The sequence below is a fragment of the Urocampus carinirostris genome, chromosome 7, assembly GCF_059441175.1.
Source record: "Urocampus carinirostris isolate Australia breed hairy pipefish chromosome 7, RoL_Ucar_1.0, whole genome shotgun sequence".
NCBI classification, from domain to species: Eukaryota; Metazoa; Chordata; class Actinopteri; order Syngnathiformes; family Syngnathidae; genus Urocampus; species Urocampus carinirostris.
The window spans coordinates 36,135,474-36,158,768 of record NC_142355.1 but is presented as its reverse complement, the minus strand read 5'-3'; the positions used below and the strand labels follow the sequence as shown (position 1 = coordinate 36,158,768).

General features: G+C 40.8%; 1 protein-coding gene across 2 annotated transcripts in view; it reads left to right on the top strand.

Moving 5' to 3' along the window:
• ankrd27 (ankyrin repeat domain 27 (VPS9 domain)) overlaps positions 1-23,295 on the top strand; it is a 38,911-nt gene that overhangs the window by 9,991 nt on the left and 5,625 nt on the right. For both annotated transcript variants that reach the window (XM_088340748.1, XM_088340749.1), the window contains exons 10-25: positions 405-483; positions 3,944-4,076; positions 4,145-4,219; positions 4,281-4,405; positions 5,463-5,545; positions 7,783-7,898; positions 8,032-8,124; positions 9,340-9,540; positions 13,591-13,644; positions 13,732-13,830; positions 13,904-13,948; positions 15,274-15,381; positions 18,503-18,697; positions 21,158-21,277; positions 21,390-21,563; positions 22,878-22,971. In XM_088340748.1, the coding sequence (XP_088196874.1) occupies positions 405-483; positions 3,944-4,076; positions 4,145-4,219; positions 4,281-4,405; positions 5,463-5,545; positions 7,783-7,898; positions 8,032-8,124; positions 9,340-9,540; positions 13,591-13,644; positions 13,732-13,830; positions 13,904-13,948; positions 15,274-15,381; positions 18,503-18,697; positions 21,158-21,277; positions 21,390-21,563; positions 22,878-22,971 (1,794 nt within the window). The remainder of the gene's footprint in view (positions 1-404; positions 484-3,943; positions 4,077-4,144; positions 4,220-4,280; positions 4,406-5,462; positions 5,546-7,782; positions 7,899-8,031; positions 8,125-9,339; positions 9,541-13,590; positions 13,645-13,731; positions 13,831-13,903; positions 13,949-15,273; positions 15,382-18,502; positions 18,698-21,157; positions 21,278-21,389; positions 21,564-22,877; positions 22,972-23,295) is intronic.

Below are 23,295 nucleotides of genomic sequence, written 5' to 3'. Positions count from 1 at the left end.
GTTTCGTGCTAACTCACAGTCTTTACAAAGCACACAAAATTCTGGACTGTTGTAAAGAGGGAAAGGGAGCATAGTTGGATGGAGTTTAGCCAGTAACATATCTGAATCTTTATTACGACATGGTGCAAACTAAAAGAGAACCAGCATTTCATTTTACGTTGACCAATAGCATGCCTCATAGAGACAAAACTCATCAAACGCACAATCCCCGCATCGTTTTTGTTTTTCGGCACCCAAAATAATGTATCAGTAATGTCGTACAGTTTGAGAAAACGGCGTAAAGAGAGGCAGAAAAAAGTATATTATTCCATAAAGTGAAACAACGCAAGACGTATCACGGAGGTCAACTGTAGTATTGTTCCTATTGTACTTCCAAGAAGTCAATTCCTGCTGCTGTTTTGCAGTCAGCATGGAAACCGTCTGCGCTGATGACCTGCTGTCCGTCATCCTCTACCTGCTGGTCAAGATGGAAATCCCCAACTGGTAAGCGAGCAGAACACTGGAAGCACACACGTAAAAATAAACAAAAAACGTCATCTCTTTTTTCCCTATTTTCAAAAAATCATACGAGATGAGAGCCGATGGGTGGCTGGAAGTTCCTCTCAGATTTCTTTCCTCTCGCTTGAAAATCTTAAATCTCACACTTAATACACATTGCATCTGGAATGAATGCACTTCGGGGTCCATACGGACAGATAGAAAGCAATTATTATTGTGTAAACGCAAACTCAATCTGGAACTGATGCAGACCGTTGCGGTTCCTTTGCAGTCTGCATCAAGCTTCCTTTTTTTCCAAACATCGCATGTGACCTTTCAAGAAACTACACAAAGCTGGCATAAGTCAGACATCAATTGGAAAGGGATATCCACAATATGTCAAAAAAAAAGCTAGGATCTAAAAAAACTAACTGCATTGCTTGACATCAGTCGGAAATTGAAAAGTGGAAAAAACAAACTCCAATAAATTCAATTTGATAAGATTGCATGATTTTAAACCCAAAACGTACTTAACCAAATTCCCAGAAATAATATCCAGAAAGTGTTTTAGTGAACGGATAGAACCCTATTGTTTACAGGAAGTGTGAACCCGCCTCCATTTGTTTTTTTAAGTGTCAAGAACCAGAAGAGGATCAGGACCCAATCGCGTGACGTTCTCAAACAAGCCTTTATTTTACAGGAAATGGGGAGTCATGCACATTAGGCAGCCGGTCTGGCTTGGAAAGACAGGAAGCCAGAGACCGACGAGATCGATTCCAATTGCCCGAGTTGATATTGCACAGATGGGGTCGATACCGGACAGGACGGGACAGGACAGACAGACAGGATATCGAAAATAAACAGGACAAACAAGACGGGAATGAAAACTGGAGAGAATAATAAACGGGACAAAAATAGACAGGAACGAAACTGGAAACCGATGATGAACAGGAAAAAAATAAACGGGAACAATACCAACATGAAAACAGGACCGAGTCAGAACCCACGTCTTGCGGGCCAGAGGTTCGTTTACGGGCTAACAAAGGAAGCAAGAGAGTGCTGAGCTTAATATAGACAGAAAGCCAATCTCTCAATGAGCCGCTGCTGGTGCCACACGGGCGGGGCCGATTGGGCACCATGGCATCCGTGACACACACGGGCGCGGCCAATTGGGCGCCATGGCAACCATGACATTAAGTGGATTAAACCATCCAAGCAGGGGGGTACATGTTAATAGAAGTGAAAAAAATCAAAAATATTGATTAAAAAGCTTACCCAAATAGTTTTACATGTACTCTCGGATAGTGCTGGTGTAAAAAAAATTAAAAATATTGTTTGACATACTTGTTATACATAAAGAAATTAAATTAAGAGGATTAAATTATACAAACAGGGGTAAAACGTCACAAGCAAAAACTCTCCCTTACAAAAATGCATCAGGAAGCTCACACAATTTATTCAACTTGCACTTGCCTATTTGTGTGCAATCATTTTAAAATGCTGTTTGACATAATTGTTAAACATGGAGAAATTAAATCTTTGGGTCGTATTCGTGGAAATCCCCTCCACCCCTTGTGATCTTGTTGGTTTTTTCTTATTTTACGTATTGTTTCATTTTTCAAACACACCAGGAGTGGATAAATACCAGAAGGGCTTGGGAGTAATTTGTTGACCACACATATGTCATAGCCCTTTACAAATAAGTGTTTTTATTTTTAATAACTATTTTAAGAGGAACAATCTATTTAAGCAGAGTAGGAATAAATGTAACCGGGGAAAATATTTTCATATAAAAATACATCTCACAAAAAAGGTTTTGTTTGGTTTATCATGTGTGCAGTGTTCACTTTCAAAATGTTTTTAGTTTCATCGTGTTATTTTCGATTGTTCTCAGTTATTTTCGATTGTTCTCAGCTTAGGGATGCTGCTGGAAAAGTGAATTCCCCTTCGGGGATGAATAAAGTATCTATCTATCTATCTATCTATCTATCTATCTATCTATCTATCTATCTATCTATCTATCTATCTATCTATCTATCTATCTATCTATCTATCTATCTATCTATCTATCTATCTATCTATCTATCTATCTATCTATCTATCTATCTATCTATAACACCAAGCTAAACCATCAAAGGACTATGACCACAGTAATTGTAGATTTAATGCTTTTTTTGAATGGTGAAAACTGCAAAGTACATTAGCAGTGTCTGAAACTCGTGACAAAAAGTTACCGGACACCAGGGCAGACAACTCTGAAAAGTTGCCTGCCCAGCCATAAAGTTGCCTGCCCCACGACTAATCCCGAAAAAAAACATTATTGCAAAGTATTAAGGATTGATAATTAGAATGTATAACAGAACAACTCTTTAAAATTACGTTTATTATCAATCTATGTATATGACATCGCTGTATTCCATATGCCATCAGTATTTACTCATCTTCATTCATGCAATGTTTGCGTTGCGTCGTCTGCTACATGCCACATGAACTCCTCACGATACTTTTAATGTACGTTTACGTTTTGTCGCATCATAAATTTTGTCCGCTTCTTTTGAATTTTCTTCAGGGGCTGAGGTTTTGGCTTGATTCCTAAACACTTCTCAATTTTTCTTATGTTTTCTGTGCGTCTACTTTGGAAAATTATATGCAAATGCGCGACCTTATAACGCTCGGGGAAAGTCCGGAAGCACGAAGTTCTTCAATGCAGGCTTCTGATCGGCTGCCGTGTATGCAAATTGCCAAACGAACTGAAATTCCTAAATTTCCAAACCGAATGATGATTTCAAAATCGGAATAAAGCAAACGTTTGATTTGGAAAAAAAATCTTTTAATTTCTTTTTTTTTTTTCTTTAAAAAGTTGTCGGCCATCCGGGCGGAGACGTTTTGTAAGTTGTACGCCCGACGTAAAAGATACACCCCCCAGGCGTCCAGGTAGACGTTATTTCAGACACTGACATTAGAATGCACTGAATCATGTGCCAATTCATGACAATAAAGTACATAAACTGAACATCTGTCAAAACTATTACAAGATAATATTGTTTATACATCATATAAACACTTTCAGAAACGAATGGCCTTGCTTTGTTCTTCTTTCAACATGAATGGAGACGGATTAGAATTTGCACTTGTTATCTCAGCCTGTGTGTAAATACTGATGACAACTAGATCAAAGAACAGGAAGTAACACTGAAAACTCTGGAATACTATTACCCGGAAGTAGTATTATTTCACTTTAATCTTCCACTTAAACACAGTAACTTATTTATCCTACAAAAACGGTTGTTGTAAGGACAACAAAATGTTATTTGAAAGAAATTACCGGTTAAGTCTTGAATTCATTTTTTTTTTTTTTTTTAACAATTGCTCCGTGATGCTCCTTTTTCCCAATGCAGATTTCAAGACTTTGATATCGTCTCTAAAAAGCCATTTGGAAGAAGGTTTATTCTCAATGTATTTGCAGGATGGCCAACCTGAGCTACATGAAGAACTTCTGCTTCAGCCAGTCTAGCAAAGACGAGCTGAGCTACTTTCTGAGCACTTTCGAGGCGGCTGTGGAGTACATCAAGCTGGGGAAGCTGCATCATGCCCTCGCTGTGAGTCCGCTGCGCTACCTTCTGCTCGCTTGCCCCTATCGATAAACGCTCTGACATGTTGTGTTCAGGATCCCGTCGACAGCAAGGTGCAAATGAACGCCGACGTTCCCGGTGCTTCTACGCCAGTCAGCCGTTTGTTCCAGGTCCGCGAATACAATTTGCTCCAAAAATCAGCCTGCATCGCTAACAAGCCTATACCTGCAGCACATCGCCAACGGCAACCTGGCAGAGGTGGAGCTTCTACTGAGTCGAGACCAGAACCAAGAGGATGTGCGGATGCCATGTCACCCTTTGTGTTCGTGTGACCTCTGTGATATTCAACTTCCCGGGTTAGTTTTGCACTTTCTTGCTGCTTCCTCTTCATTTCCTCAAGTTGAATTCTTAATAGTCAAGTCATATTGGGTATTTTTGTATTCTATATCTTTGATTTTATTATTCTATTTTTCAACACAAGGATACTGCTGGAAGTGTGAATTTCCTTACGGGGATGAATAAAGTATCTATGTATCTATCTATCTAGCTAGACATCTATCTATCTAGACATCTATCTACAGTGGGACCTCGCTACTTCGCGGTTCCACGTTCGCGGGTTCAGAGCTTTTCAGGTCTAAAAAAAAAAATAATAATAAAATAAAATAATTAAAAAATATATATATAATAATATATATATATAATAATATACATATATATATATATATATATATATATTATTTTTTTAGCATTTTTGAAGGGGCGTCGCTACTTCGTGGATTTTCACTTTTCGCGGGGGGGGTTTTGGTCCCCATTAACCGCGATAACCGAGGGATTACTGTCTTCGTTTGTATGTATTTAATCACAAGAGTGGCAAGTCCAAGCAAACCTTTGTACATTAGCAACAGAATTTTCAAATCACATCTTAAACTTACAGGGGAGCCAGTGCAAATCAGCTTGAATCGGGGTAATATGATCAAACTTTCGTTTCATAGTCAAATGCACCTGCTGCAAACTTGATAGATATCGGGAGACCAGAGAGCAACAAACGCATTATTTATCATCTCCACATTAGACTGAGACAGCCGCAATCTAATCTTCATAATGTTGCTTGAGGTTTTCCTTCAGACCTGGTCTGATAGCTTGCTTATTTTAAAGCAGCTGAGTCCACTGCTACAGCTTGCTGCACATAAACATAACCCCAAATACTTGTTTGACACTGTAGCGTCTCCCACGCAACAGCAGGTTAATTCAGATGGCTCTACCCATTCATCTCATGACCTTGTGGTCCTCTTTAATACAAAGATTTACCTCATCCGGGAAGAGATTTGTAATAACCATTATGTAAATATGTCATTGAATATAATTGAATTATTGTGCCAGGTGTATTTGAGCCCAAAACACTTGTGTTCCCAGGAAACTGAATGACCCGTCGGTGGTGACAGCCTCATCCAGAGATGAGCGAGGATACACGCCTCTGCACGTGGCTGCTGTCTGGGGTCAGCACCACATCCTGTCACTTATTTGTGTTTGCATGTGGCCAGTATAGTACAGTTGACCCTGCAATACAGCGCCTCCTCCTTTCAATATCACTTTACAGTGTGAATAAGAAGTGAATTTTAGTCCCTCTTTACGGCATTTTCCCCACCATACGACATCAAAATCAAATAATTTCTCGTGCCCAAAACCTTACAAATTTCAAACTCTGTTGTGTTTGTGACTGCGAGTTAAGTCTTAATACTGGTCGAATGATTATTGGGCGGGTCGATTAGCGGCACCGATATTTGGGAAATTGACGGATATCGGTTTCGGCATATATTTAGCTTATAAAGCCATTTATTAAGCGCAACACTGAGCGACAGCCGGGTAGAACTTTTCTCTTCCTCTCCTGACTTATGTCTCAGATGCTACCCACCTCGCGCCTTCTGATTGGATATGCAACCGGGGCCGTAGCCACTGCCGGCAGTCGCTGACTGGAGCGAGAGTGGGGGCTGTCGCTAATATTTTTCATATTTGTAAATATTTTTTCACATTCGCATTTACTGTCTTTTATGTCTCCCCAACCCCATTTGTGACTACCCTTGAGTGAAGCAGACAAAACCGGTGTTTCACTCCCCTTCACGTGAATGCGTACTCGTGTTTTCCTATGCTTCTCAGCGCTGCTCTTCTGATAAAACGAGTGTTGCAATCATAGTTTGTACAATGCGTTTATTAAGAAATATTGATTAACATGATTGAAACAAAAAAAGCTATCATTTTCTATATAATGAGTTTATTAAGATATATTCCTGCGAATGTCACCAACACTGGAGGTGACCCAATGCAGCTAAACGCTAAAATATTTACGACCTCGACGAGTTGTACACAAGTAGGCTTTATAAATCATGTTTATAGTGTGCTTCTGTAGCCTTATTGTGAAGCATGTTTATTGTACAGTACTGATCGCTGTAACCAGAGAACCATTGTGAGTGTGACTCTGGTTTAATTGGATTTCTCAGTGTAAACAAATGTTTGAATTGAATTTAAAATCTGACCATCTATCTAGTTTTTGCAAAGTAAGACACACTTCAAACATATTGTGTTGTGTAGTTTTGGGGGACTACAGAGGTGCTTTTATAGCAAATGAATATCAGCTCCAAATATAGGTTATTGGCCTCCTGTTAACACTATTAATAGATATCGTATCGGCCCTGAAAAAACCCATATCTGTCCATCCTTAGTCTCTAATATGGTCTTCTGCTATTGCTCTACATTGTATAAAATGCTGGTTTGCTTTTGGCTTTGGTTACGGCGTCATGAAAATACTGATATCCTATTGGCTGAACTGCTTCAATCAATGCCTTTCTCTTATTTCAGTTCAGCATTTCAGACAGTTATGCTAAAAGGAGAAGGAAAAACGTGATCTCCATGAAAACAAAGCTTGCAATTATCAAGAAATACAAAGGCACACAAATGGCTACCCTTCCTAAGTTGCATGGGCGTAACCAATCGATGATTGCAAGATATGATCCAAAATTAGGAAGTGATTAAAGCAAAGAAATCTTCTAAGGGCATGACAATCCTCGCAAGTTATATTAATTCTATTAGTAATCCGCCTTCCCTCTCGCATCTACATCCATCTGCTACGTTACTGTACAAGCTCAAGCCTTGTCACAACAAAGGTCAATACAATTGAATTTTTCCTTCACAATTGTATTCATCCATCTATCTATCCTTTTTTTGCACCCCTTATCCTCACCAGGTTTGCGGGGGTGCTAGAGGCCATCCCAGCCATCTTCAGGCAGTGGGCAGGGGACACCCTGACTGTTTGCCAGCTAGTCGCTGTGCTCACAGAGACAGACAACTCAAATTTGACTGCCAATCAACCTAAAATGCATGTCTTTGGAATATGAGTGGAAACCGGATTGCCCGGAGGAAACCCACGCAGGCGCAGGGAGAACATGCAAACTCCGCACGGGGAGGCTGAGCACTAACCACCCAGCCGCCATGCCCATTCATATTTATTTATAATATTATTTGATCATATAGACTTATTTTAATGTCTTGGGTACCAGGGGTTCGCAGCTAATTAGCATATGTTTCTATTCCCCACCATGCAAGTTTCACTTTACAGTCCCCTCAGAATAGATATGCCGTATTCCAGGGGTCTACTGTACTTTTGTAAATTAAGTTATGATGTTTACATTTTGTTCCCTTTTTACCTTTGCTTTTCTTTGGTCCGCTTGCATTTTTTCAGGCCAGGCGCAGCTGATCGACCTCCTGGTGTCCAAAGGGGCGCCAGTGGACGCCACAGATTATCACGCCCTCACGCCGCTTCACCTGGCATGTCGAAAGGGATACCAGGGAGTCACGGTACTATACAGAGTTTCTCGCTAATTCCCACCACTGAGCATTACAGTAGCAATCATGGATTCATTTCAAATTAGAATTTTCCTCTTGGTAATTCTTGTTTTACCACAAATAATATTTTTTTTTGCAACGGCAGTTGCTACTATTGCACCACAAGGCCGATGCAGACACTCAAGACAACAACGGAAACACGCCACTGCACCTGGCGTGCATGTACGGCCATGAAGATGTGAGTAACCTTGAGTTCTAAATATTATAAACATATTACTCTCCTCAGGTGTAGTTCCAGCCGCTTTTAAGTCCGCTGTTATTAAACCTACACTGAAACGAGCTAACCTTGATCCAGAAAGCTTTTGTAATCAGAGACCTGTGTCAAACCTACCGTTTCTTTCTAAAGTACTTGAAAAAGTTGTGGCACAGCAGCTGAATGATTTTATATCCGAGAACAATCTTTTCGAATCTATGCAATCAGGATTAAGGCTAACCAGTCTACTGAGACAGTCCTGATTAAGGTAACCAATGATTTCCTACTGGCAATGGACTCCGGCGCTTCATTACTCTTCATTACTGGACTTTAGTGCTGCCTTTCACATTGTGGACCATAATATCTTACTAGAACAGTTGGAAAAATGGATTGGTCTCTCAGGAACCGTCCTCTTGTGATTCAGATCTTACCTCTCAGATAGGACGCACTGTGTTAAATATGATGGAATGACATCTGAGCCCTTTGGTGTTACCTGTGGTGTTCCGCTTCTTTTCAGCATTTACATGCTTCGGTGATATAATTCGCTAGTATGATATCAGTTTCCATTGCTACGCAGATGACACTCAACTATATCTTTCGATGGAGGAATCTGCCACACTAAACTGTGGAAATTTGGAGGCCTTCCTCACTGAGATAAAATAATGGATGTCACTCAATTTCTTGCGCCTTTACTCTGAAAAGACCAAATTGATAGTTATTGGTCCATCTAAAATTGGTCAATCAAAATCATGCATTTACTTGCTCCCTCATATCTTTCAGATTTAATTTCCCCCTATGTTTCGGTCTGGAGCCTTTGCTCTGAAAACGCTGGTCTACTAGTGATCCCAAGAGCCAAGAACAGATCCTCAGGTTCAAGAGCGTTCTCCATTCGGGCCCCGGTGCTGTGGGATGCTATTCCCCCTGAGATTCGGTCTGCAACCTCAGTGGAAATGTTTAAATCAAATTTAAAACACATTTCTATTCTATAGCATATGAATAACCTATATTTTATGTTGACAATATAAGGGGATGGTGTCATAATAGTCTGTAGCTTGCAATAATCTGTGGTCCATGCAGCCCTTTGAGACTCTTTGTGATTAAGGGCTATACAAATAAACATGACTTGACTTGACTAGTAGCCATCTTTGCACCTTCTTTATCCGGTGCATTAAGTGAAGAATGCGTGTGCTGTGCCCCAAGTGCGTGAAGGCGTTGGTGTACTACGACGTGCAGACCAGGCGGCGGCTGGACCTGGCTGACGACAGAGGTGACACGCCGTTGCACGTGGCGGCGCGTTGGGGCTACCAGGCCATTGTCGGCGTGCTGCTGGAAAACGGCGCCAGCGTGCACGCGCTCAACCACCGTTTCAGAACTCCTGCACACTGTGCACTCAACTCAAAGGTGATTGAATGCCTGCGCACTTTTTTGCTCCTTTTTTACTTAATACAATAACAAAAGAATATCATAGACAACAATTTTCATGTCTTTTTTTCTGTAAATGCTTATTTTTCTGAAATAAGGCAGTTGACTTAGACTGAGCTTTGGAATTATTATTTTTTGAATAACAGGTAAGATCAGAAAAAATATAATCATTGTAATTAGCTTAAAAATGCATTTGAAAATTACTGTATTTGGAAATATAGTATGAGTATCTCTAACTCATAAAAAAACCAAAAAAACAACTAGAATGAAGAGCCAATACCACCCTTAACTCCCTACTACAGTGTTCATGTTATCAAAGTTCTGTTTAACTGCTACAGAGAATATACACATATTTATTATATATCATTAACATTGCTTTTTTAAATTTTTTATGCTTTTGCAAATTTTAACCTTTTTAATTTGTTTTACTTGCTCTGAAAGGAGAAGCCTTTGATTTTGTTATACCATTATATATATGTATAATGTACAGTCGGACCTTGGTTATCGTGGTTAATGGGGACCAAAACCACCCGCGAAAAGTGAAAATCCGCAAAGTAGCGGCGCCCCTTCAACCCCCCCCATTTTTTTTTTCATTTATTTATCATTATTATTATTATTATTATTTTAGACCCGGTTAATGGGGACCAAAAACAACCCACAAAAAGTGAAAATCTACAAAGTAGCGACGCCCCTTCAAAAATGTTTAAAAAAAAATTTTTTTTTTTTTTTACAAATTTATTTTATTGTTGTTATTTTTTAGACCTGCGAAGCTCTGAACCCGCGAACGTGAAAACCACGAAGTAGCAACGCCCCTTCAAAAACGCTTAAAAAAATAAATAAATTATATATATATATACCAGTATATATATATATATATATATATATATATATATATATATATATTTATTTATTTTTAATTATTTTATTAATATTTTTCAGGCCCGCGAAGCTCTGAACCCGCGAAGGTCAAACCGCGAAGTAGCAACGCCCCCTCAAAAACGCTAAAAAGAAAAAAAAAGAAAAAAAAAAAATATATATATATATATATATATATATATAATTTTTTTTTTTTAATTATTATTATTTTTTTGATTATTTTATTTTATTATTATTTTTCAGGCCCGCGAAGCTCTGAACCCGCGTACGTCGAACCACGAAGTAGCGAGGTCCCACTGTATAATGACATTAAAAGATATTCATTCATTAAAACAAATATAAATAGAGATCATTTTAGAGGTATAACTGCTTAAGGGCCCGGTCACACAGCCGTTTGCGTCTGTATTGCGGGTAAAATTTTGCGTTTTTTTTTTGCCCGTGGTTGCCCGCGATGGAAAATGCGCAAAATTGGCCAACCCGCTGTTCATCGGTGGTATGCCCGCAAAACAGACGCCGGCAACTGTTCCGCTTCCTCATCGTGTAATTTCCGCGTCATTTTCTCGTGTGGACCACGGGTATAAAAGCTGCCGAGCCGGCGTTATGCCGAGAAATGCATCCTTGCCGAGATTTGCATCCCCTCGCTACTACAACCACTTTTACCTCGTTTTATCTCACTTTTATATCACTTTTAGGGAATTTAATGGCGAACATATAACCAAAACCACTTCGTCTTGCATTTGTTGGGAATGTAATACAACTTAAACCATTCCGTCTTTGTATTTGTTGTGAATGTAATCGAACGGTAATGCACGCCGTATACAAATCACTTTTGAGCAGGTAACATGTTTATTTTGCCTTTTTCTATTCAAATCGCTCGTATTGAAACTGTTATGCACTCTACCATAAAGCTTATTTCTGCATAATAAGCTTTACGGTAGAGTGCATAACAGTTCTCAAAAGTGATTTATATACGGTGTGCATTACCGTTCGATTACGTTCACAACAAAAACAAAGACGGAATGGTTTATGTTGTATTACATTCCCAACAAATGCAAGACGAAGTGGATTTGGTTATATGTTCGCCATTACATTCCCTAAAAGTGAGATAAAACGAGGTATAAGTGGTTGTAGTAGCGAGGGGATGCAAATCTCGGCAGGGATGCATTTCTCGGCATAACACCGGGCTGTAGAAATCATAACCGCTCAAGACACAGTCCCGTGAAGATCAAGATTTCAAGCTATGGCACCGAAGAAGCCAATATGTTATTTTTGTAGTCGTTTTTCATTTTTATTTTATTATCTTGTTATGAAATGAAAAATGTCAAGAAATAAAAATGGATTAAGACGAGGTCACCACGGTGACGGGGATCCATGTTCACCCCTTGACGTCTCGAGCACAACTGACGTGTGCTCGGCAAATCGCGCTGTATATACGCGGAGAAAGGCGTTTGACCGTCACACGCGTAACACGCTAATTTCACGTAATAACACCGCGATACAGGCGCAGAACATGCTATGACCGTACTCCACCCACGATTACCCGCTGAAATTTCACGCCCTACCCATGTGTAACCACGCCCTGCCCGCGGCCAGAGCACGTCGTTCCGCGTCATTTCCGCGTCATTACCTCGTGTGCCGCCCGCGGTTACACGTGGTGTAAAGTTTTGAGCAGCGCAAAACTTTTCCGCACGGCCAACCGCGTGCTAATTTCCGACCGCGTGTAAAGAACTGCTGTATCTCGTCTGTATGGCGATCTCAAAGCGTCCAACAGCGTCTGCTTCACAGGCAGAAATTTCTGGCCGTGATTCAGACGCAAACGGCTGTGTGACCGGGCCCTAAGGTGCAGCAAGTAAGAAATGCTGTTGAGTATAGTGGCTTGCAAAACTATTTGGCCCCCTTGAACGTTGTGACCTTTTGCCACATTTCAGACTTCAAACATCAAGATATAAAACTATAATTTCTTGTGAAGCATCAACAATAAGTGGGACACCATCATGAAGTGGAACACACTTTATTGGATATTTTAAACTTTATTAACAAATGAAAAACAAAAAAGTGGGTGTGCAAAATGATTCAGCCCCTTTACTTTCAGTGCAGCAAACTCTGTCCAGAAGTTCAGTGAGGATCTCTGAATGATTCAATGTTGATCTAAATGACTAACGATGAATAATCCTGTGTGTAATCGTGTCCCTGTATAAATGCACTTGCACTGTGATAGTCTCAGAGGTCTGTTTAAAGCGCAGAGAGCATCATGAAGAAAGAGGAACAACCAGGCAGGTCCGAGATACTGTTGTGGAGAAGTTAAAGCTGGATTTGGATTTGGATACAAAAAGACTCAAGGGGACCAAATAGTTTTGCAAGCCACTGTATCTGCTACTTGTAATAAATACAGTGCAAAATAGAAAAAAATAATTAAGGATTGGTTTACTTGTTTTACCATAGTTTTTTACTGATCTTCTAGTATGACTGATTATTTTCTTCCTAATTTTATCAATGGGTTATTTTTTCCCAATTTATATAAATTAACACAAATTATGTGACAGGGTAGATAGCATAACTTCTTTAAATTTTCTTTCAAGGATTAGATAAAAAGTACAGCCGTACTGAAAAACATTGATAATCTAATATTCCTGTATTTGATATTATATTGTCTCATCTCATCAGCCATACCGCTTATCCTCATTAAGGTCACGGGGGGGCTGGAGCCCATCCCAGCCATCTCCGGGCAGTGGGCAGGGGACACCCTGAACTGGTTGCCAGCCAATCGCAGGGCACACAGGGACAGACAACTCATTCGCTCATTCACACCTAGGGACAATTTGGACCGGCCAATTCACCTGAAATGCATGTTTTTGGAATGTGGGAGGAAACCGGGGTGCCCGGAGGAAACCCATACAAACTCCGCACAGGAAGTCTGGAGCTGGATTTGAACCCACGACAGGTTCCCATGACATGAACTGTGCCGCACAAGCGCTAACCACTGCGCTGCCGTGCTGCCCATATTATATTGTGTTCTTTTTAATTATAATATTTTAGTCTAACTAATGTTACAAATGATAAAAAACGTAACTTACAATGAGCAGCCAACAGAAGAATATGTATATTTTTTTCTTCATTTTAATGTAGTAATGTGACACCTTTTTTGGTGTGCAGGTGCTTACCCTGCTTCAGACGGACCGGCGACACTGTAGTAACGGCAGTACTCAGGTGAGGGCGCTGCGCTCAAGCGCGCAAAACCCACATTTCACGCCACATTTGATTCACATGCATCTATTTTCACCCCGTCCGCATCAGACTCCACCCCTGTCTCGGCGGTCTTCCTCATCTAGCTGCGCCTCGTCCTCGCCGGGCCGCGAAATCCCGGCCAATGAAGCGCCGGCGCAACATCGGCAGGTGACCCCCGCTCGGGTCCACTCTTGCGCTGATGGAACCTTCACTGTGATGACCGTTTGCATTTTATCCGCAGGTGGAGAAACTGCTGCGGGCAGTGGCGGACGCTGACGTGCAAATGGTTTTACATTATTTTTACTTCTAGTACATTTCGTCTTGTTTTTATGATCAGTGATGTAGTAGACCCCCGGGATACGACAATAATCCCTTCTGAGATAGAGATCGCAAAATAAAATGGTCATATAGTGGGGGATAGAACCCCCTGATAAAAAATTCAAACTACTAAATGGTTTATAGTTTGTTTTGACACACAGAGGTTTTTAAGTTTTTCCTTGCCCTCATCTAGGTTTTAGATCAGGGGATGGTGCCATAATAGGCTGTAGTTTGCAAGTATCTGTGGTCTGTGCAGCCCTGTGAGACTACTTGTGATTAAGGGCTATACAAATAAACATGACATGACAAAGGATGAAAAACCTGAACTAGACAAGATTTGGTGAATTTGTTTCCATTTCTCTTTGACGTCGGGGTGGCGAACACATGGCTCTAGAAAAGTCACACCTTTTATGTTCCTTGACACATGCCTAAACGTTAAGGTTGGCCAATAAGAATGCAGCTCTTTGCCTCATCATATTTTCTATATACTGTGGCTGTTTGCCTTGTTTTATGTTTAGTTTTTTTTGTGTGTATTGAGGGTGGACACTTTCCTTGAAATCAACACAAGAACAATATTTGTTGTATTGTAAGGAGAGGAGTGTGTTATGGGAAATAATATGTTTTTTATTGTTTGTGTGTGTGTGTCTGTCTGTCATGGCAGGTCAGTGCGGGGTGTGGCTCTTTGATTCTCACAGTTAAAAATTTAGGCTCTTTGTGTCAAACTTGTTCGCCACCCCTGCACTAAGAAAACATTGCTCATAGTAACATTAACATCAAATCTGTGATCTCCTTTTAATATTTTATCCCTCGGTTGATTCTATTTTTATATTGTAACTTGACTTGCCTACTATCGGTGTAAATTTCCAAGTTGTTGTAACTAGCACGGGCTTTGAGTAGTCACCCCTTTTATGTTCCTTGACACAAGCCTAAACGGTAAGGTTTATTCTGATTGAGTATATTTCTTCAGCTGGTCTTTTTCAAACGCCAGTTATCTTCCGAATATTTTTAAATAAACGGTAATGATAATGTACTTGTGAAGGAAAAATTTAATTTTATTAAGCTTTCATGTGACATGACATTCGCTGGTCAAGTGGAGTAGCGGGTGGATGCAGAGGGAGGATGAGATTAAAAATTAAACTAATTTGAAAATTTCCCTTTCCGAGGATTGTCATGCCCTTGTTATATTTCCTTACTTTAATTGCCCCTTTATTCTTAACAATTGTCTCTATCGTCAATTGGTCACAGCCATATTCCTCTTTTCTTCTTTGTTGACTGTCCTGAGCCTTTTTTTAGGTGCGCTACCTGTTGGAATGGCCAGACGATGAAGAGGCTGCGCGTGCCGAAGAGGCGTCTCTTTGCCATCCTCTATGCCAGTGCCCAACATGTGCGCCAGCACTCAAGGTAATGTGAAGAATGGAGCAGACTATCTGATAGTTAACGATTATTTTAAGTCAACTAGTCAACAAATATTGAAACGATTAGTCCAAATATCAGATAATTTAAATATATTTTTGTTCCTATATTTAGCATGATGTTTATTTAATGATGTGACAAATGGATTCTGAAGTGAAATTGCGCATGGTGGGAACAAATTGAACCAATAGCAGACAGATATCTTAAAATCAAATCACAGAGTAAATCAAGGAAGCAAGGTTTTGGGTGCTCTGAGGAGAGTGATGAACAACAAGAGTATGAGTATGGATGTTAAGAGGGGACTGTATGAGAGTGTGATTGTGCCAACTGACTTGTATGGTGCAGAGACCTGGAGCCTGAACGCAGATTTGAGAAGGCAATTAAATGTTTTGAGATGAAGTGTTTGAGGAGTATTTTAGGAGTGACAAGATTGGATCGATTGAGAAATGGAATTGTGAGAGCCAGAACTGGAGTAGTAGTGGAACTGAGCAAGCGTGTGGATAAGAGAGTACTCGTTTGGTTTGGACAACTGGAGAGGATGGATGAGGAGCGAATGTTGAAGAGTATCTACAGAGCAGAAGTAAATGGAAGGAGACCAACAGGAAGGCCGCGATTGACGCGGATGGATGGTGTTATGAGTGCACTGCAGGAAAGAGGTCTAAATATAGTGGAAGCTGTGATAGGAATGAGTGGAGAGGTGTTGTAAAAGGATAGTGGGATGTTTAGACGTGTTCTAAGGGATGGGCAGGGCACCTGTATGATGTGGCAGGGGTAAACCAGTGAAAGCTGTCAGGCCCTGCTGTTGAACAGAAGAGTGTGTTGTGTCACCCTGACCCGAGTGACATGGCCGCTTTCTTGTGTCCCCTTTCATCTGCAGGGACGAAAGCATGACCAACTTGGGTGCCGAGGTGCTTAACTTGTTTGGGTGTTTGGGCATTTGGGTTGGCCATGGTCAATTTTTTTGTGTGTTTTTTGCTACATTTTCCCTTTTCCTTTCTTTGTTTTTGTATACGTGTTTGTGTTGCTGTCGGTCACCCCTCTCGAGGGATATGACCTGGGTAGATAGATGGATAGATAGACAAATGGTGTAATCACATGAAAAATTTAACAGGCTCATTAGTGGCAGTTGTGCATTTTGTGAAGTACATTCTGGGGTCAGCAACAAAGTCTGTAAGGACAGAACTTATTATTCTCAACATTTTGAAATGAAACTGTTTTGAAGGGGTCCATGGTGACTCTTATTCAGACTACATGCATATAATTTCATATGTCTGTACAGTCTAGCATGAAGCTCAAGCCATCTTTAATAGCAAAATATCCATCCATCCATTATCTTCACTGCTTATCCTCAGTAGGGTCACGGGGGTGCTGGAGCCCATCCCAGCTATCTCCGGGCGGTGGGCTGGGGACACCCTGAACCGATTGCCATTCAGTCGCAGGGAACACAGAGACAGACAACTCACTCGCTCATTCACACCTAGGGACAATTTGGGACAATTAACCTAATATGTATGTTTTTGGAATGTGGGAGGAACCAGAGTGCCTGGAGGAAACCCACACAAGCACGGGAGAACATGCAAACTCCACACAGGAGGTTTGATCTCATGACCTCAGAACTGTGCCGCACACGTGTTAACCACTGCGCCGCCATGCTGGTATAGCAAAATATATGCGCATAAAATGTACAATACATGTCACCAAAACCATATTTGCTTGAATTTCACATGAATATTACCGAGGCAAGTCAGACTTTGTCCGATGTGCTTTTTCTTAAAATGATGGGCATTCACCCAGTTACTGGCATGATATCCAAGGTCTGCTTTGCAAGTGAATATTTTTATCTGCAGTTTCCAGGCTAAAATACTCCCAGACTTTATAAGTTTTGGTACATATACAGTGTTCATTTTACCTCTGAAAAGTGATTGGTCCCGGGGACTCGCATGCTCAAAAATCTATGGGTCCCAACAGAGATCTATGGGTCCCCAAAATTTAGTGTTATCGAGGTTGATATTGTAAATCGGCGACAAATATATTTAATAAATCTATATATTCATTCAATTTAAATCATCCTGGTTTATTGGTAATACAAAGCAGTTATCACTTCAGATTTTCCAGTTTACAAAAATATTGTACATTATACTACATAATATTGCTGAAATATTAGTCTATATATTCATGCAGTTTTAATCATAGCAGTTAATTGGTAATACAAAAGGAGTTATCACTTGAGATTTTTCAGTTTGGTTTGCTGTCCCGCCACAGTTGTAATGCCTTCTCAAGGTCCAATCCATTATCATCCTCCCCATAGCGTAACCAGGAATATAATTGAGTCAATTTTGGCAGAAAAGTCCTTTTCTTGCTAGGAGTTTTCTTTTGTTTATTTTCTTTCGTCGAACCGTTAGCTTCAACACACGTCTCTTGCCTCTGCAATTCTCTGAAGAATTTCTCCGCTGTTTTTCCATGCCGGAATTAATGCCGTTGTTATCACTCTCTGCATTATGTTTCGACTTATTACTGACACTGAAGAAATTGCCAATTCTGTGTTGATTTGCGCCTTATACTAACTGTATTTTCGGAGGCATACTTCTCTTTCACTCGACGACAAGCACCACAACAATGACGTAATCTTGAAACGAGAGCTCGTTTGCCGAGATCGGCGAAAACTCGAACCGCGAGACCAAACAACAATGGCGGATCTGCCCGACGAAAAGTTTGGAGTGCGGTAAATCTTTGTTTTAAAAAAAAAAAGTAATTGGGTAATAATGACAATTTTGTGTCAAAATAGTTGCGTCCCGGGGACGCACGTTGATTTGACACCATGCGTCCCCAGCAAAAATAATGCGTCTAGGACGCAGGGACGCGGGCAAACGAGAACACTGCATACACTTGATGATAACGCCGGCATTTATTTTTGTTACCACTCGAGACAGATGTTATTGCGCATGAGCAACTAAGCACAGATTATCATCATGTGAGGTGCCCCATTTATTGCAAAAATGTGTCTGGTGGCAATAGTTGAATAACGAATTAACGTTCGACTGTTTCTATTATCAGTTTTCGTCGACTAATTGTTGCAGCCCAACTGATGAATCCCCGTTATTTTGGTCAGGCACGTGGCGTTCCTTGCGGCGCTTTGTGCTCCAGGAGCGCCAACGTGGATGGCGTGACGCCCCTCCACGTGTCCTGTATGTATGGTCACCGGGAGCTGACGGCGCTTCTTATCCGGCACGGCGCCGAGGTGGACGCGCGCACCGATCACAAGGCCACCCCGCTTCACCTGGCCTGCCAGAACAACCACCTGCAGGTAGGTGGGGCTGGGTTTCTCACATTTTTTTAAAAATATCTAGACAATGTTATCTTTTTTTTCCGCACTACAAAAAGTAGTATTATTTTTCTCATTTAAGCTCTGAACAGTTTGACGGCCCACTTTTGGGCCGCCGGACTGTTACTGAACAAATAAGTATCGGTACGATGTCACCAGTCACTGAAATACGTCAAGCCAAGCAAACTCTTGGGATTCAATATATGATGACCATTGCAAAATAAATTCATCACAGAAACATCACGATCAGTCTTAAACTAGATACCCGAAAACTATATAGCCCAGGTGACTGATCAAATGAGTTAAATGTCTGCAAAATAGGCATCGTTGCATCGAGGACAATCCATAGAATCCAACCGTGTAAAATCATATCTCCAAAACACAATTCCAACAGATTAACAAAAAAGAAAATTCAACTAAATACATTTCTGCTTCGTTTAACATTCCTTGTAGTAAAATAACCAGACTTATAATATATAATATACAATATAGCCTCCAACCTTTTGATTGACACCACTCTCGGCCAATAGCAGGCTTGTTTTCACAGTCCGCATTAGCCTCTACGGGCCTGTTCGATAAAACGGAGATTGCCTCCTGTAGCTGCGAATATCTTGAGCCAGTAGCATCTAATTTGAATGATGAGTGACACATTGGTTAGCCCAAAAGCTTCCCAACACAATTTTATGCCATTTTCCGGGGCTGTATTCAAATCAGAGCCAAAAATAAACATGGTTCATTTCTATGCACCACTATTACGTGCCAGTGTGCACAATCATTGATTGACTTTTGGAAACGCCACAACCTACCTTTGAAAATGTGTAAAATACAATGTTTTACTTTTTCAGATTGTGATCAAATTTGACAAGGTACTAGGTAAAGCTACAAGCTATTGTCTCCCCTGTTTTCTAGCCAAGATACCCTAGCTACACTTATATGCAGGCATTTGATTGTTAAAAAAAAAGAAAAAATCAGCGGTGAATAAAACCCCTTCTCTTTCTGTGTGTTCCAACTCGGATTACTCAATGTTACCACAACTTGCAGGTTTTATTTCAGTTGGGAACGAAACTTCAGTGTGCTACCTTTATAGAGAGACCAAAACCGTCCATATTCTCCAAATGGTTCAAGAACAGTATTCTTTTTACTCTGGGTGCGTCTAGGATTGTGATTTTACTGGAACATAACCATATTATTATTTCATATTTTTATTGAACAAGAAAACAAAAACGAATTATTTGATAGAATACTACTTAGCTTACTTTTCCTTCTAGTGCGAATCTTCAAGGACACTAAACCAATGTGCAGTTTAAAATTTTAAAGCACCTGTGTGTATTATAACGCGACTTTAGTGACGTTAAAAATATGTATGGTTGCTATATTAGTATTACTATGATAGCTTGTCCCGTAGGTGCTTTTATCACTTAATGGCCACTCGGCGCACATAGCTGAGCCCTGCATGTGATGGTGGCCTACACCTTTTTTCCCCTCACTTTCCTTCTTTAACCACTAATGCTAGCCACTTGCCTGCAGGCTATTGTTGTTGTTAGCTGCACAATGTAAACAAAAATATTTATTCATACAGTCAAGTGATTTTATATTGTACAGAAGTCTGGGGCAATAATTACAAAAGTTCACTACAGCCCCCTTTTATCCTCCAAAAACGTGAAATTAGAATCATACACAGGGTAGGCTATCGAGATCATACTCATATTTTATTCCTGCAGTCTAAATTATTAGAATTGGATGATTTAGTAAAATTTTTCACTGCACAACTGCTATTTAAGGTCAACAAAAACATAGTGCCAGAAAACATCAATAAATTACTCATTCGGAAAGAGGGAAATTATAACTTAAGGGGCTGTCGTGAATTCATAATCCCAAAGGTGAGAACAACCAGGAAAAGTATGTGTGTGTCTGTGTGCGGAGTCAAACTTTGGAACAATTTACAAGACGAGATCAAACAATGTCCAGCTATTCACTTGTTCAAATTTAAATACAAAAAATCATTACTAGCAGAATACAGAGATGAAGAAAATGGGCTATGAGTGATACGAGAGGTTGGGAATAGTGCGTCTAGAACTATGGTTAATTTTGTTGTTATTGTTGCTATTGTTATATCATAACTGTTATTATTAATATTATTACTATTGTTATTATCATTGGTGTATTTAATAGGGAAGATGAAGGGGTAGGGAATATAAGCATCTGCTTCTTACTACCCCTTTTCGAACATATTATGTAACATTATTTTGTTGTTGAGTTATTGTTTTTGTTCTGTTTTTATTTTAATGTTTGAAATAGTTTTCAGTTTTCATTCATGTTAAAACCTGACTTCTAATGAGCTTGATTGTCTTACAACAGAATAACTCCTTTGATTTGTGAAGATTAATATTTGTATTTTTCTCTCCATTTCTTCCCAACTGTACTTTGTGTGTGTTTCTGGAGGTGGTGAAGCTGCTACTGGAGTGCAACGCCAAGCTAAACAAGAAGGATCGCTACGGCAACACTCCTTTGATGCACGCCTGTCTCCACGGCAACCTGGACACAGCCGCCACGCTCATACAGGTGACTGCAGTTGTGATTGTGACTTTCGAAAATGCAAAGTTTTTCGTTATTTAAATTACTTATTTTTACAAGAAAATACTAATATTGTGTATCAATGGCGCTTGTGGCATAGAGCGAGGCGCTGTTGGATGCCCGCAACCGTCAGGGTGACACGGCGCTGCATGTGGCAGCGCGGGCCGGCCACCGGGCCCTAGTGGACCTGCTGCTAAAGGCCGGCGCCTCACCACACCTGCGTGACAACATGCACAGGACACCTCTGGACGCCACGTACCAGCAGGGCGGCAAGGTGAAGCGGTGGGGGCGGGGCCAGGGCCGGGGATAGAGCCAGCACATGCCCGATATCGAAGACACGACCTGCAAATTGGACACGTCTCTTGTCCTAGATGCACCCCACAATTGGAATTGGCCTAGTTCAAGTATCCAAGTCACAGCCCAATGGCAGTGGCGTTAAAGACACTCCCCTTACCCGTGACCTGTCTTTCATCAAAGCTAAAACACGCACTCAAAGCATTGCCTGTGAGATATATCGATACCTCACGTATGCCCAACGTCCAAGACACAACCTCTAAAGCAAACACGTCAATTGTACAAGAAGCACCCAACAATTGGAACTCCCCCATTTCTAGTGACCATGTCCAAGACACTGCCACACCGAGACGGCCGCCTCAAAGACCCTTCATCTGTGATATGTCTCTTATCAAAGGTGAAACACACTCAAAGTAAGCCCATTTTAAATGATATTTCATACCATATTTCACCCGTGCCCTACATCAAAAACACAACCTCAAAAGTGGACACTTCTTTTGTCCAAAATACACACCATATAATTGGAACTCTCAAAATTCAAGAGTCCAAGACCTGGCCACTCTCAGGGAGAGCGGCGTCAAAGACACTGCCCTCACTTGCGACATGTCCCTTATCAAAAAACAGACACTCAAAGCACTTCTTTTTCAACTAATGTATCAGATATACCACCCATGCCCAACATCAAAGACAACCTCAAAATTTGGGTGCTTTTTTTTGTCCCAAGACACAGCCTACCATATAAACTCCAAATTCATGTGTCCAAGACCTGGCCAATCCCAAAGAGGCGCCGTCAAAAACACACTGCTTTCTTGTGACATTTCCCTTATCAAAGATGACACACATTCAAAGCACGCTTATTTTAAATGATATATCTGATAGACCACACCTGCTTGACATCAAAGACACAACCTCAAAAGTGGACACCTCACTTGTCAAGAACATACCTGTACCCCACAACTGGAACTCTACCAGTTCAATTGTCAAATACGCAGCAACTCTGTGTCACTGGCCTTCAAAAACACACTCCTAACCTGTGACACTCATCAAAGATTAAAACCATGCTTAAAGCACAGACATTTTAAATTTTATATCACATATCCCTCACATCCCTGATATCAAATACACAACCCCAAAAGCGGACATTTTTCTTGTCAGACTCTTCCCACACTTGGTACTCGCCCAGTTCAAGTGTCTAAGACACAGCCCCTCCCAGTGACAGCTGCATCAAAGACACATTCACCATTTTCACTCTCGTCTTACACTAAAAAACATGGCGTCAACTCCTTTTTTCCAGAACGGCGAGATTGTGAGAGCGCTGCAGAAAGCAGCGGGACTTTCCCCCGACGATGAGCCCATCAAACTTCTCTCCGTGCCCAAAGGAACTCTGGGTAAGCACCCAAACCGCTGCTCTTCTTCTTGCCTTTTCCATCCTCTCGTTCTTTATTGGAGCTCTTTTGCTTTTGCATACCTGTCAACCTCAGCCAACTGAAATTCCCCTTATTAAGCAATAATAAACCTTACAAACAACGGCGCCTATTTACTCACAGCAAGACAGACTATGTTGAATGAAAACAAATATAACTTGTGGAACTTGTCAGGACCAGAATGGAAACAGGACCCAATTGCGTTACGTTTCTCACAGGTTTAATTAAAGATGAGACGAAGGGCTGCGCCCATGATCCAGCGTTTGCTGGGCGCGGGAAGCAAATCGC